This window comes from Chrysemys picta, chromosome 18 (genome assembly GCF_011386835.1).
Source record: "Chrysemys picta bellii isolate R12L10 chromosome 18, ASM1138683v2, whole genome shotgun sequence".
In the NCBI taxonomy this organism is placed as follows: Eukaryota; Metazoa; Chordata; order Testudines; family Emydidae; genus Chrysemys; species Chrysemys picta.
In genome coordinates this window covers 13,943,221-13,958,204 of record NC_088808.1, presented here as the reverse complement: position 1 = coordinate 13,958,204, position 14,984 = coordinate 13,943,221, and the positions used below count along the sequence as shown (strand labels likewise).

Sequence of the window (14,984 nt, the reverse complement as noted above, 5' to 3'; positions counted from 1 at the left end):
AGGACTAGCCCTACTTACAGCTAGACTAAAATGAATCATGTTAAACTTCATTTGCCTATGACTTCTACAGCCAGCAGTGGGGGTCCCAGGATGCAGCTACCCACCCCCTTCCTCCCCAGCACCAAAGGGGATCTTGGGCCACACACTATTACACCCCCCCCCCCCCCCCCAAGACTTAGGTATATAGTACAGGCCATGGGCTGTGAATTTTTTGTTTACTGCCAGTGACCTGTCCATGACTTTTAATAAATGTACCCATGACACTTATGTAGCCTTAGCTATAAGCTACACCATTCATGCTTGCAACTATTAAGTACAGAATCAATCCTCAACTAAGATTTAATAACAGGACAACATTTAACCATTTTTATTGGGTTTCCCACTTAATGTTGACCAGAACATTTGTCAACACTGCAAGTAGAAACTGTAATTGCAGGACTGTCTAGACTGACCTGAGTTAGCCAGCATTCTGGACTGACAGGACTAGTCCATGCTGTAGCTTCACTGCTGTTACTCAAGCAACTGGGGTCTGTCTACATATGCTGTAATCACATTTCCTGAGAGCAGTGTACACATAGCTGAAGGAGCAGCTTCCTGTCACTGCTCTCCCAATGCAGTTGTAGGGAGAAGTTGTCTTTTAAAAGGTGCTAATGAAACTAGATTCCTGCTCAGTTGTATTAAACATCCCCTACCCTTCTGCAGCAGCCTGGGGTTAAAATGAAAAACACACAGTACACAACAGTAGCTTCACCCACAAGGCTTGTTCTCCACTTCCTAACTTAACCCATCATGTAGTGTTAGTGTCAGCTAGCACTTATGCTACAGCCATCTGAACTGCCTTGTGTAGGTGGGTGAGGTAATCTTTTCTGTGACCAGCCTAGGGATGAGGCAAGCTTGGCCATTGTCCAACAACAATATTACCTCAGCCACTGAGCGACTCCGCTAGCCTGACACGCCCACACCTATGCTGTATACACCATTGTGAGAATCTTAAGTCAACAGGCACCACTAGTCTTCTGCAGGGAAGCCCCACAAGTCCAACTGCTGTTTATAAATGTTTTAATATCCGTATAAATAGGGCACAGTTACAAAAAAATGCAAGATCCGAGCAATGGAATTTTGACTTAAAAACCTTTCGGAGGAGGCTGTCTTCTAGTCTTCAGAAATGTACATATCACGCAAATCAACAGCAGAAGGGACATGGGTGCGCACCTACCCCATTTTACCTTGCTCTGCCAAGCCAGCAGCAGTGACTGGCACCCCTTGGATACAAAAATAGCAATAGAAAGCTGGTCTCTGAATTGCTGGCTGCTCCCTCGCCTGTGCCTCACCCGACTCTTACTGATGGGGAGAGGAAGATTGCACCTGGTACTAAGAGCAGAGTTAATGCCCAAAGGAAAATAGTTAAAAACCTGCCTCCTCTCCCCACCCAACTGCTGTGTACAAGCTATAAAAATAAAGGTTTTGACTGGTCGCTCTAGCAGGTGGAGCAGCAGGCAAGGAGCATGCATGGACTGAGCAGTTCTTTGGACAGGGCGGCATTCTTGGACCTTCTTACGTTCACTCTCCTACTCAGGTACAAGCATTCAACAGGATCTATCTCCCCAGCAGATGTTACAACTCAGTTATGAGCCCAGCCGAGCATGCTGCCTTCTGTTGTGGAAATGAATAGTTCTGGTGCAATCCTGAAATAGCAGCAATAGCACACAACCTATCGCTGCACATGTCTGACAAAGGCTTGTACCAGCTGGATCAAAGGCTCCTGCCCCTCAGGGCCAATCTTGGAGGCAGACTTTCCCTGGGGGGAGGGAAGAACCCCACTGGCTGGAGAAGAGGGGCCGCCCCGGCGAAAGTAACGAGACAGGCTTGAGAGCAGTGTACTCTGAAATGAGAAGCACACAATGAGTTAGCTTCCTCAGCACACGCGTTCTCCCTCCCCTCCCCAGGGCAGGAATCCTGGGAGACTGTGCCACCTGACTGTGACCAAAGGGGGAGGTCTTGAGGCAGTCTACTCTAGACAGCAACTGGCTGCTATTGACCAGTCAAGAACTAATGGTCCTCTGCCTATACTGCATTTTCACTGGATCAGTCACAGCCAAAGGGGCAAACCAAGATGGAAGTAGGCACTGCAGAAGCACATAAATTCCTGTCCCATTCTCACTGCACCTCCAATTTGAGGCTCGCAATGTGCTTTATGCACCATGATTTAAACCTCTTGATACTTGTGAGGCAGGTCAATATTACCCCTTTATGCCTGGGGAAACTAGCATATTTAACCAGCTTGCCCCTGCTCAAAGAGAGTTCTATTATGTGGCAAATCCAGGAATAGAGTTTGTTATCCAGTTCTGGGTTTTAGACACATCTGTTCTGCAGATTCTAGGCAGCTCTGTGTATTCAGCCTCCAAAGTATCACATGGCCTTGACAGCCACAGTAGAAAGGTCTGAATACTTTAATTGCACTAAATCTAATGGGATTCTGTGCACAGCTGTTTCCATTAGACTGGCCAGGCTATCGCTGAGAAGGGATGGCCTTTGGGCACCACAACAAACAAGTCTACATGAGCTAAAAGGAGAAAGAGGAATGTAGCACAAGGCAGGAAACCAGCTCCACAATGCTTACCAGCTCGGAGCTGAGTTCCTGCTTCATCCGCTGCTTGTCTCGTGGATGCACCGCTGGGTCCCTCAAATACCGAACAGCCTGGGAGATGAGCAGGTAGAAACAGTTTTCCATTGTAAACATGAGCAAAGACCTGTGCAAGGAAACACCACAAATTAGCAGGAGCAAGACAGTGCCACTGCACTACAGCAAGGATATTGTACTCCAGCACAGACATACCCATGAGCTACTGTCTGCTAACTGGTTACACGCTGGGGCAATAGAAAAGTCACCCTAAAGCACAGGTAAGTTAGGCTAGAGTGGACTGGGTATCAAGTAACCACCACCTCTTCTCCTGTGCCCACCAACAGCTGAATCAGTATGGGATGATCTTGGACATCAGCCTCCCAAGAGCCCTGGCCTGCTTTCCGGGTTACGTGTTTGGGGGGGAGCAGGGGAAAGCTGAACTGCTTGACATGGAATTGGAAGGTGGGTAGAAGCTACACTTATACCTACAGCTCATGCTCTGGGTCAGGCGAAGAGCACTAGGCCTCTGCTCCTCAGCCACGGGGAAGGAAAGGAACCCAGAGACTTACTTAAGAGTTTTAGTCTCCTCTTGTGTATTCAGCCCTGCAGCTTGAGCGAACGGCTCTTTCTTCTTATCCAGCTGGAGGGGGAAGAGGAAAGTTTAGTAGAGCCTGGAGATGCAGAAGGGGAGGGGAGCTCCTGGGTCAGCCCCCACTCCTCCTTAAAACAGCAGCTGAACAGAGCTCAAAACACAGCACAACTGCTATGCCTCTTCTCAGCCCCTTCGGCTTTCACAGACTGAATTAGGAGAACGTGGACTCCTACCTCTCCCAGCATGTTAAGGGCTACGTTGACAGTGGCCAGGAGGGTCCCAAAGGAGGGAGCGACATCTGAATCGAAGGCAGGTGTTGTAAAACTCAGAACAAAGAGAAGGTTGTACTCAGCCAGGTCCAGTGACTGGAGGGAAGAGGAGACAGGAGTGAATCCAAACAGCAGGAACGCGTTGTACCACCACCTAGCTCCTGTACAGCACTTTTCATCTATAGATCTCAAAGCAGGGTCAGTCTCATCATCTCCTCCAGTTCACAGCTTGAAAAAGAGGCCTTGTCTACACTACCGCAGTAAGTCGACCTAAGTTACGTGAATAACGTAGCTGGAGTCGACGTAACTTAGGTTGACTTACTATGGTGTCTACACCATGCTGCATCAATGGGAGACGCTCTCCCGTCAATTTACCTTAATCTTCTCGTTCCGCTGGAGTACCGAAGTCGACAGGAGAGCGCTCTTTGGTCGATTTAGCAGGTCTTCACTAGACCCGCTAAATCGACCCCCGTTGCATCGTAGACATGGCCAGAGGCACAAAGAAGGAAGTAATTTGCCCAAGGTCACAATCAGGAACAGAACCCAGATCTCCTGGGGCCCAGTCCAGTGCTCTATCCTCTAGGTTATGCTCTGTTAGTATGGATCCACACTCTGCTAGCAAAGTGGATGTTGGGAGGATGCCTTTTCATGAAGTGTGAGGCATGTGTAACTGCAAGAGTAGGATGTAAGACTAGTTGGAGCATTAGTCTGCTCTGGTAAATTGGGTGGGATGTGTGTGGGTGTCTCTCTCACACACACATGGTTGTGCTAAACAATCCCAGTGAAAGCTCTGAAAATATCTGCACCTCCACCTTTCAATCCCCTGATAGGAGAGTGCAGACAGGACTTCCTGTCCGACTGATCCGTGTCTGATTCTTTACGGTTCAGGGACCTTGACCTCCTGCTTTGGGCTCCACCTTTCAAAGAACAGCTGGCAGATACAGACGTTGACAGCCAGGACCAGCATTTTGTTTGCATTAATGTGAGTGCTAAAGGTTTGGGTGTGGCCACCACCCCTGCTTAAGGTATTAGGGATGAAAAGGGTGTTAAAGGGGCAATAAGAAAAAAGAGTCTCAACCTCCAGTTTATCCTGCACACTGAGACAAGACAAGTGTCTGAGGAGGGGACATTATCGTATCATCTGCGTAGCACAGTAGTTTTTCTCCATGCCAAAGAGCTATCTGGCTACTAGGCTCTTTAGAATCAAAAGACTAATGTGGTAAATAGAGGTGCAAACGTCCTCCTGTGTCACTGCCTAAGATGGAATCAACACACATACACTGATGAATAGCAATAAAATGCTCATTCTGGTTGCCTGAAATCTAGGATGTACCTTGCAATTCAGTTTAGGTGGTCTGGGGTGCAGGTATGGACTCCTGTGTGTTTTAGGGGGAGGGATTAGTCTCCTGTATGAATGGGACCGGCTGTGGCTTCATTGAGACCCACAATATCAGTTAGGGTGCTTCAAACTCCCTCCCCCGCAGACACCACTCTCCTGTTCCTGTACCTGATCGAGGAGGATCTGGCAGACGTCGGGGGTGAAGTGGCGTAGGGCAGCTAGAGATTTGCTGAGGATTTTCAAGAGACCATACTGCACTGTACGCAGTGCCTTCTGCTCGGCTGCCTCTGACTCAGGGCTTGGATGCTTGGAGGAGGCCTGGGGGGTGCGTTGCACTCGAGGTGTCACAGCTGATGGGAGGGAGTCACCATTTTTTGTCTGTGGAGAAGGAAGTCAAATGAAGACACACACACACACACACACATACAATCCCTTGCAGTTTAAGGCCAAGCTTTGCAGAAAAACAAGTTACCAGTAACAGGAATCCCTAAAGCAAGATACTCACGCTTTGCCCACTAAGGGCCACGCTGGCAACCTACTAGAAGCCTGAGGTCTATGCTTAGCTTGCATCATAAGGAGCAGCCTTGTCTTCATTGCAAGGGTACAGTGTGCATATGTGTTGTGACCACGCTCTGGAAAGGGCTTTTCTAATCAAAATGTTGACAGAAAGAACCTTAGCCCCAACACAAGTGGTGCCTGAAGTGCAACATCTTCCCACCCAAAATCCATCTAGGGATACTACAAGAGCCATATTTCACCACCACTTTAAATCAAGCCAAGGACACGAAGTCCTTCCTGTCTCCACAGTCTTAGGAGGCAGAGTTGTACAATAACCACTGGGACACAGTTTCCACCTTGCACAGCTGGTAGTTTGGAAGTAGCTAATAAAAGAGTTCAGGCAGTGGCTACGGTTTCCATGTCAGATACATTCTGCTTAATATGACTAGCCCACAAAACATCCCCTATTTCAGAGTGTCACAGAGTGTGGGGGAGTCAGGGCCCTGCACCCCCCACTTCCTGCGATTCACCATGACTCTCAGCCAGCCAGCAAAACAGAAGGTTTATTAGACGACAGGAACATAGTCCAAAACAGAGCTTGTAGGTACAGACAACAGGACCCCTCAGTCAGGTCCGTCTTGTGGGGCAGGGAGCTTAGACCCCAGCCCAGGGGCTTCCTCCGTTTCCCCAGCCAGCTCCAAACTGAAACTCTCCAGCCCCTCCTCTAGCCTTTGTCTCTTTCCCAGGCCAGGAGGCCACCTGATCTCTTTGTTTTCCAACACCTTCAGTGGGCACCTTTGCAGGGGAGGGGCCCAGGCCATTGGTTGCCAGAAGACAGGGTGTCCGTCATTCTTATTCATCACATTGGCCCTCTAGGGCTCTGCACCAATCACACCCCCTTATCCCACCACCTAGATACTTAAGAAATGCATAGGGGAAACTGAGGCACCCACACAGTATTCAGAGAAAACATTCCCACTTCGTCACACAGAGCCGTTCTTCCTAGGTTTTGGTTGTGGAGGGGTATAATTAACTAAACTTTGGCTCCTGGGCTGGTCTTGGTCAGCAGTTGTCACTGGAAACAGTGACTAGATATTGATTGATCTTTTGCTTGGTTATGGGTGAGAGACCCAGGGCCAGAACTCCCCCCTTCAGTTTTCCCGGGACCCCCATCCTCACCTGCAGGTAGTGCTGAAGCATTTTGCGGCTATGCAGGAGGGAGGTACAAGCCTGGCAGAGGTAACACAAGTTCACCTGAAACAAGAGGGGGGGGGGGGGGGGGAAATGATCCATCCATAGCTGACACTCTCCACAGCTGCAACCTAAACAAGCATCCAAATTCTCCATTACTGAGTCCCCTCACAAGACTAAATTATACTATTATACCCTAACAATTTCAAAATCCAGTCTGAACAGAACCTTTCACCCCAGAGAATGGGCAACAACAACGGCGTTTTCAGATTTTACCAATGTTTTCCTTAAGATCTTGACCCTGAGGTTCCAACCCACATGCATCAAGACAGCCAATCCTCCAAAAGTTGTCACCGCTAAGTCCCAGTCAATTTCTCCCCCTCAACTAAATGTACCTCACTGTGTGACTGTAAGGTCCAGAAACCCTTCATGATAAAGAGCTGCCTTCCTTTAATGGCCTGTTATGATCCCCATTAAAACAGCTTCAATGAAAGAGCTATTTACAAGCTCTCTCCCTTAGGCACATTCTCTGTCCTGCTGTGCTGGGCAGTGTGTGGGAAAATGTAGGAACCAAAGCATTCCCCTGCGTACTACCTGTATGTCCCTCAAGAGCTGCGGCAGGTGGAAATGCCACTCTTTCATAAAGTTGGAGAGCTGAAGAATGAAGCCAACAGTGTGGTCAGCTTCTTCCAGACAGGCCAGGCTCTGCACTGTCCGTACTGCATTCAGGCACTGGAGAGAGAGAAATGACGCAGACCACGATGGACAGAGCACAAAAATACTTATCTCCTACGTAGAAGGAAGAGCTGAATACACATAAGGAGAAAGCAGTGGGAGAATTACCAGCTCCAATACAGACTGGAGACACCAGTGACATTCTGAACTCATTGAGGTTTACAAGTTAGCCAGTTCCAGTCAGCAGGTGCTCCTGCTCCAAAACAAGAGAGCTATTTGTCGAAGAAGTCTGCTAACACAGAGACAATTCAGCATCCACCTAGGAACAGGGCTATTCAGCAAATTTGTCCTGACAAAGTTTAGCTGTTACAGGGATTTAAATATTAGATCGGGGTAAGCAACCTCTGGCACGTGTGCCGAAGGCGGCACGCGAGCTGATTTTCACTGGCACTCACACTGCCCGGGTTCTGGCCACCGGTCCGGGGGGCTCTGCGTTTTATTTAATTTTAAACGAAGCTTTTTAAACATTTTAAAAACCTTATTTACTTTACATACAATAGTTTAATTCTAAATTATAGACTTATAGAAAGAGACCTTCTAAAAACGTTAAAATGTATTACACGAAACCTTAAATTAGAGTGATTAAATGAAGACTCGGCGCACCACTTCTGAAAGGTTGCCGACCCCTGTATTAGATATTGGAGCTGCCCACCTAAGTGGACACTGGGTCTTGACTGCAGCATTTTCATTACCTGATGGAGTCCGAGCGAGGTCACCTCTAAGAACAGTTTTCAGTTTCTCCTTTTCCAACCAGATGGTTACAATCTTTAGGCTCTCACCCAGCACCCACAACTGTTATTGCGTTGAGTGAGTGCATGAAACAGCTGTAGCAGAATTAGGACCCCCAAGAGTAAGAGTGATGGATGAGTGCTAACAACTCAGGATCTAATAGCTACCAAGACATGTATCCATCACCTGTCTGACCCCTTTGCTTGTGAATCCCTTTCCCTGACTCTTCACCTATTTTTTGAAGAATGTAAGCTATTTGAGGGAGCGACTGTGTCTTCTGTGTTTAGCTGCGCACATTCTGGCTGCTACGGTTACATACATGACAACTGAGCTATTACAGGGGAAGGGGTGGACATACCTGAAGAATCCTCTCCTGATGGACACCCACAAAGTCCAGTGCCTCCGTCAGGAAGTTGTACCTTAGTGTCTTAAGAAGGCGCTCCATCAATGATATGGAGAGACGATAGACCCCAGGCCAGGATGGGGCATCCAGAGACTTCCGAGATGAAGCAGGTGTCTGAACAGACCAGCCACAACAACAAGACACAGGGTTTATTTGTTTTTCTGCCCTCTCAAATACACCCCACACTTCTCACAATGGCATCAGAGTTCTCCAGGGCACATGTGACGGTGCTCGTCTCTTCTATTCCCATGACTGCTCTAGTACAGAGCCAGCAGAGAGTGAGCAGGACAGGTTTCCCAATGCGTTTCAAATCCACATCAAGAGGAAGCAGCACTCACCTGAACTGTTCCATTAGTGCTGAGCTGGTATACGCTCAAGAGGGACAAACAGATGCTCTGTGTGACACCAGCACTAGCCACAGCTGCTGCACCCTGCACAACACGGAAAAGTCACTGGCAGAGGTACCACCATTGTCTCTGAGCTGGGGGAGATGCCCCAGCACTTCTGTTTTCTACACAGCCACCCTTCTCTTTCAGACACTTCTTCCCTGCAGCCCAGAAACCTGAATTCCATCACCCCAGACAGTGCTACTTTTCTTTCATTAAAATGAAAAACAACATCTCCCTCCCCCGACATGGCTGTGTGATGAACACACCTCCTCATCTGCTGGTACCCTGTGTGTCCCCTCTGTCTTTGACTGAAAGTTCCTGTAAGAAAGGAACCTTACATACTCCTCCCCCTGTACAGTGCTGAGGTCTCAATAAAAAAGTATTGCTTTATATTATGGCTACAGGGAGAGCAGATTCACGCATTTCAGAGCTGTCTTAGCTGTCCTGGCTACATTTGGATGGGGAGGGGGGTGTTTGCAGGGAAAGCCCTTGCTTTGAATTATAGGTTGACACTAGGGCAGGATTGGTTCTGTTCTTCCAGCACAGACATTCCATTATCCAGAAAAGCAAGGAAAGGAAATACTAATCAGTTCTTTGTACAAGACCTACAACCAACTCCTCCCCCTTGGCAGGGCTTTAATGGCGCCACTGCTCAGCTGTGCAGTTTGATGCTGCCAACACACAGTGCAGTGAGATGAACTGCATTTTAAATATAGAGCCAACAATCCAGCAAGAAGCTCTCATCTGTGTCTCTCTCTCACCTGTTGCGTCCTGGCTAAGGTCAGCAGTAGATGCAATGAGGCTTCTGTGAAGTGAAGGTTTTGTTTAACTCTCAGGCTGATCTCTAGGGCAGTGAAGATAGTAGGCAGAATAGGGACCTTCCTGGTAACCTGCAGCCAGTAATCTCCATCTTCATCTACTTCACAGAGTTCCTTTGCCAGATGCAGCCCTAGAACACACACCTGCAGCACCAGGGAGAAAGGGACATGAGAGATCCCAGAGTGCGGGATAGGGAGGAAAGACAGACATTAAAAGGCTGTCCAAAAACAAATGGGTAGATGGGATATAAATTGTAACTGTTCTCACATACATGAATTATGACATCAGTAAACACTACGTACACTTACTGGGCTGCATAGTAGCAAAATTCCTTAAAACAGATTTCGGAGAGAAGCAGTAACAATCCATTTCCTGCAGTAAGGTACTCAGAGGAGTCCTGACACCACCAGACTCACAGCTACAATAGTCCTTCACAGTCAGGACCAACCCACAGTCTCTTTAGAGGTAATGGGTCACAAAGGAGTGAAGTGTGAAACATACACAGAGGTCACTGAAGACTTTCGCACATTTGAGCCCACAATTTCAAGGGTTCACTCTTCCCCCTTTGAGGTGGGAGTATCCTAACTGCTCGTATAACAACCACCACATTGCTCTTATAAAACCTTTCATGATCCTTTCCAAGCAAATGTTAAGTATTAATAGTCTCAGTGCCCTGGGAGGTAGTAAACATAATACTAATTTTACAGAGAGGTTAAATCACTCAGGCTAGGTTACAGAGCTTGTCAATAGCAGAGATGGTACCCAGGCATCCTGACCTCAAGTCCCTAGCTCCAACAAAGAGACCACAGTCCTCCTTGGTATCCCACTTACTGTAGTCTATAGGGCAGTTCAGACCTATCTGCTACTTGGCAAATGTACATTCAGCATACAGGACGGACACAATCAGACTTCCAGACTTGCTCTCCTGGGGTTGTCATCTCAGGAGGTATATATATTGCCACTAGTAACTGACCTGCTTGATGTATAGGAGACGCAAGGTGCTGGAAGCAAGGTCTTTGACTTGCATCATAGAGAAACAAGCCAGCCATGTACACTGTCAGCAGACACATGGTAGGGAATATTTTTAGACACCTCCGTAGATACCAGAGAAATCAGAGGGTGTTAACTAAATATTTTGGAAGAGACGCCTGCTAAGAACAGGCTCCGTGTGTTTTCAGGAACCTCGTGTTAAAGTTCAAACAGCCTTGCACACAAGAAGGAGCAGATTTCTGAAGAGCACCTTCCCAGAACTTTTAGTATAGCAAGAGAAGCATGTCTCAATAACCTATCCCTGGGCATAAGCACAGGGGCTCTGACACCAGGAAGCGAATAACCCTGCAAATCCTATCTGGCAAAATAAGGCATCAAGACACTCCATTTTCTACCTAGTGATATGATGCAGATGGGGCATTTTATGGTGCAGCAGACACAGCAAGTAACTTTGTTTACAGAACGAGAACATGGCTGCAGAGCAGGCGAAGGATTCCTTTACCCCATCTCGCTGGTCCTTGTGTTTACCCCGGCAGGCATCATCTGTTTCCATGCTGTCCTTGTCATCGGCAGAGTCTCCAGACGTGAGGCTGTGTCGTGTCTGATCAAAGAGCACAATTACTTCATCTTGGAGGGTCTCGCACACGCTCATCACCAGCTGGGAGTACTGAGGGATCTCGCTCACTATGGCACACACACACACACAGAGCACACAATGGATTAACTCAGCATCTTCGCTCTTCTATTTTCAGTTTAACTACTGCACTGCTGGGGCCTCCACCTCTCAGAGACGGAACTTATTCGCTTTGCATTTCATTATTCTATAGATATCTATTTATAACCTACACGAGACTGTGAGGAACTCCAGAGGGACCTAACAAAGCCAGCCGAATGAGCCAAGAGCTTAGGAGGACTCAAAAAGGGATTAGACATTCATCTGGATAATGACAATATGTACAATCATAATAAACAGGATCTCTTGGGGGGGGAAATGGCTTCAGAGCATAAACCAGCCATTAGCAGGGGCAGTTATTCTAGAATTATCCATTACAGGGTTTTTTGCACTTTTCTCTGAAGCACTGGTCCTGGCCATTGTCAGAGACAGGATATTGGACTTGAAGGACCATGGAACCATGGATGTGGTCTAGTCCAGCAATTCCTACATTTCTCTCATTCAACAAACACCCAGCTCATGTTTGAGACCCCTTAAAATATTCAATTCCCATCATATACATAGTCCAACTTTATGAACTGCACCACCTTTCCCTATCATTATAGCTGACAATAACCCATCGGCGGGCACAAGTGCTAATACAACTAAAATTAAGCTCTCTCGTGCTCAACCTAAATTCTTCTCAAAAAGTGCATGGAGACAGGCCTTGCAGCATTCAGATTGCGGGGACGAGGGCCATATAAAAAGATTAAGCGATAAAACTGTAAGCTCTTTGGAGCAGGGAGTGCCTTTGACTCTGTGCTGTACAGTGCCAAGCAAAACAGGACTTGGATGCTGACTGGGGCCTCTGGGAGCTACCATAATACAAATAATAAACAAGATAAATTAAACAGAAAAATCCCACTGGCTACCAACTACAGTCACTATCCTGCACTGGCAGCCAACAATGTGTGCATTTCTGACTCGAAAATGTTTGACTGGGACACAAGTGTTTCCAGTGGTGGCAGCTCTGATCTTCATAACCTCTGCCAGGCCCTCTCACCTTTCATCTCCTTCATCTGCAGAACAGTGATGAGAGCAGAGAACACCTTGGCCTTGGTCTTCTCCATCATCTGCTGATCTGCCTGCAGCACTCCCTCCAGAATCTGCGTCAAGGAGTTTATGATTTTATCCACAGAACCCAACTCGCTGACAACAAAAAAGGGAGAGCTCGTCAGATGAGACAAGATTCCCCACTTATCATCTTGGCTGTGACTGATCTGTGCAAATCACGTCTAGGGGATGTGTGTGTAGGGGCACAGATACAGTTTGCTTAATTTAAGTAACCAGTAGGGTCTCATCATGGATATTTCAGAAATGTGTGGCGGAAATACAGTGAGATTGCAGGCTCATTATAATTTAAGTTTCCTTGTCCCACTTCTCCCCAGTGAAAGTAAACACACAAAAGCATAAAATCACTATTTAACAATAAAGTTCAGCAGCCGCACCCATCATCAATTCCACCCTCAATGTGAATCCCGCGATCGCACAGTCCCCAAAGCCATGGGCTGGCAAGATAAAGAGTATTGTGCAACAATAAGATATTGCTTTATTTCCCAGATCACCATGACAATTTAGTCTATACAGCAACTCAAACATCTTCTTCCAAGTTCTTACATTCATCAGTGACTATTAGCTTACTTATGAAGAGTTATCCAAATAGCGCACCTACCTCTTCCACTGTCTCAGCAGGATCAGCAGAAGGGTGCACAGCATGGACCCCAGCTGCAGGCACAACACCGACATGGGGACCAGCAGCTAAGGAGAGATGGCCCAAAAGTTACAGTTGCAACATTCACAGATGAGAAAGATGAAGAGGCTCCACACAGACACTGAGAGCACTAAGAGCTTCCCCATCCCTCCCCTGTCCAGCTGCTATACTCCAAGCAGATTTGTGTACAGAGCAGGTAGTCAACAGAGTATGTGGAGAAACAGCCATGTTGTAGCTAAAGAGGTTTATGGTACTATCGATTATAAAAAGATGATGCGACTCACTATGTCCTTCCACAGAGCTATGGGAGCAGAGATCCATCCCCACGACTGATAAGAAAAGCGTGTGGAGTCCTGGATACTAACAGCACATTTTAAGTGCTAGCCTATTGGTCAACAGAACTTAACTCTCAGCAGTGAGGTTACTATGTTCCAAGGATCCATTGCAAGATCCTGTTTATAAATTCTACATCTCAACTTGCAACCTACGTGGAATGGAAAGTGTGGCACACTTGTTTTTTACTGGCGTAAAGCCATGCACCACAGTTCCCTCTTGCTATCTCAAGAGGAAAGAGAGGAAATTATCCCCAGGTGAAACATCCACCTAAAAGAAACATCTATTATAGGCATCATCAGCCGGTGCAGAAACAGTGCAGCAAACTGAAGATCTAGCAGGTAATCGACCTTGCCTTCAATAGCAAGCGACACTGCAGGTAGCTGGAATGAGTACACAGGGTCCAGCCAATGACCATGCCTGCCTTTCAACAGCTGGCAGGGGAGATACCATGATCACAAAGGTGGTTTTCCCAGGAGGAGGCTCATCCATTGCACTGCGGGTGTGCTGACCCCTGCGATTTCCCCGAATGCGGGAAACTCGACTGCATAATTTGTGGTAGTGGGGGACTGCGTTTGTGCTCAAAAAAAAAAAACCACCCAGCTGGCAACGCTGCAGGATCACTAGATAGCACTAATTGCAGTGTCACCTGCTGGCCAAGAAAATCAAATATAATTTGGAGAATAAAGCCTTATGGAGAGCAAAGTAATTCTGAGAGAGACCTTTTTGTTTCAGTCTAATCTCACAGAATCAGGGAAAATCTGAACCACAAATAGATACAAGACTAGAGCTCCTCAAAGGAGGTGGACAATTGTGCTCCCATTCTTGAAACAGATTCCTTGAAGAGCTACAAATTGAAATGCAAACACTTACTAAAGCTTTGGTCCCACTTAGCACCTCCAGAAACAGTTGCTGCCGGACTGCAGATTCAGTCAGATGCATTATATCTGCCTAGAGACAGAGCAGAGATAAAGAGAGAGCTCAGACTAATTATACACGATAGTGAAAGTTAAATCAACAAAACACACACCCTCATCTTTCCAATCCAACATCAAACCCCCTTCCCCCCTTTTTTTTTTGTATTTGTTATTAATTTACAAGGTGGCATAGGCTTTTGCATCTGCTGGATGATTCAAATTATAGAGAAAAATTAAGAATTACTAGTTGTTAGAAAAGCAAGGGGCAAAAAGTTAACACTGAGTGACAGGTAATTGGGGACAGGGTATACACTGGGCATCTTCACCACACTTTACTATAAAGACAATGAGGAGTCCTTGTGGCACCTTAGAGACTAACAAATTTATTTGGGCATAAGCTTTCGTGGGCTAGAACCCACTTCATCAGATGCATGGAGTGGAAAATGCAGTAGAAAATAATTACCTGTTGCATCTCTCTGGGTATAGACAGTGTTATTGGCTTTCTTTACACTTACTATAGAAATGATGCAACATCCCCTCACTCCCATGCCACACACATACAGTATGCTAGTTTTGATCACTTGGCAAAACAAAACTCACTGAGCTAATTCTGCTGTACGGTATTGGTGTCCATTCGGATTGTGAGTACACATACAAGATAATGGAAACAAAAGCCAACAACCTGATCCCTTACTGCGCCACATGTGGCCTGAATAACAGGGCCCGTATCTATT

General features: G+C 46.9%; 1 protein-coding gene and 1 non-coding gene across 3 annotated transcripts in view; one reads left to right on the top strand and one right to left on the bottom strand.

The window, feature by feature from the left end:
• Positions 1-1,042: 1,042 nt before the first annotated feature.
• NUP188 (nucleoporin 188) overlaps positions 1,043-14,984 on the bottom strand; it is a 47,474-nt gene continuing 33,532 nt past the window's right edge. For both annotated transcript variants that reach the window (XM_008169212.4, XM_005293386.5), the window contains 14 exons: positions 14,207-14,284; positions 12,962-13,047; positions 12,293-12,438; positions 11,080-11,261; positions 9,530-9,730; positions 8,718-8,810; positions 8,335-8,493; positions 7,107-7,244; positions 6,501-6,575; positions 4,992-5,201; positions 3,449-3,580; positions 3,193-3,263; positions 2,621-2,750; positions 1,043-1,882 (listed from right to left, as the gene is read on the bottom strand). In XM_008169212.4, the coding sequence (XP_008167434.1) occupies positions 1,712-1,882; positions 2,621-2,750; positions 3,193-3,263; positions 3,449-3,580; positions 4,992-5,201; positions 6,501-6,575; positions 7,107-7,244; positions 8,335-8,493; positions 8,718-8,810; positions 9,530-9,730; positions 11,080-11,261; positions 12,293-12,438; positions 12,962-13,047; positions 14,207-14,284 (1,872 nt within the window). In that variant the 3' untranslated portion in view covers positions 1,043-1,711. The remainder of the gene's footprint in view (positions 1,883-2,620; positions 2,751-3,192; positions 3,264-3,448; positions 3,581-4,991; positions 5,202-6,500; positions 6,576-7,106; positions 7,245-8,334; positions 8,494-8,717; positions 8,811-9,529; positions 9,731-11,079; positions 11,262-12,292; positions 12,439-12,961; positions 13,048-14,206; positions 14,285-14,984) is intronic.
• On the top strand, positions 13,762-13,918 carry LOC112059674 (U1 spliceosomal RNA). The gene has a single exon (XR_002888963.2). It is a non-coding gene; the product is annotated as a U1 spliceosomal RNA (small nuclear RNA).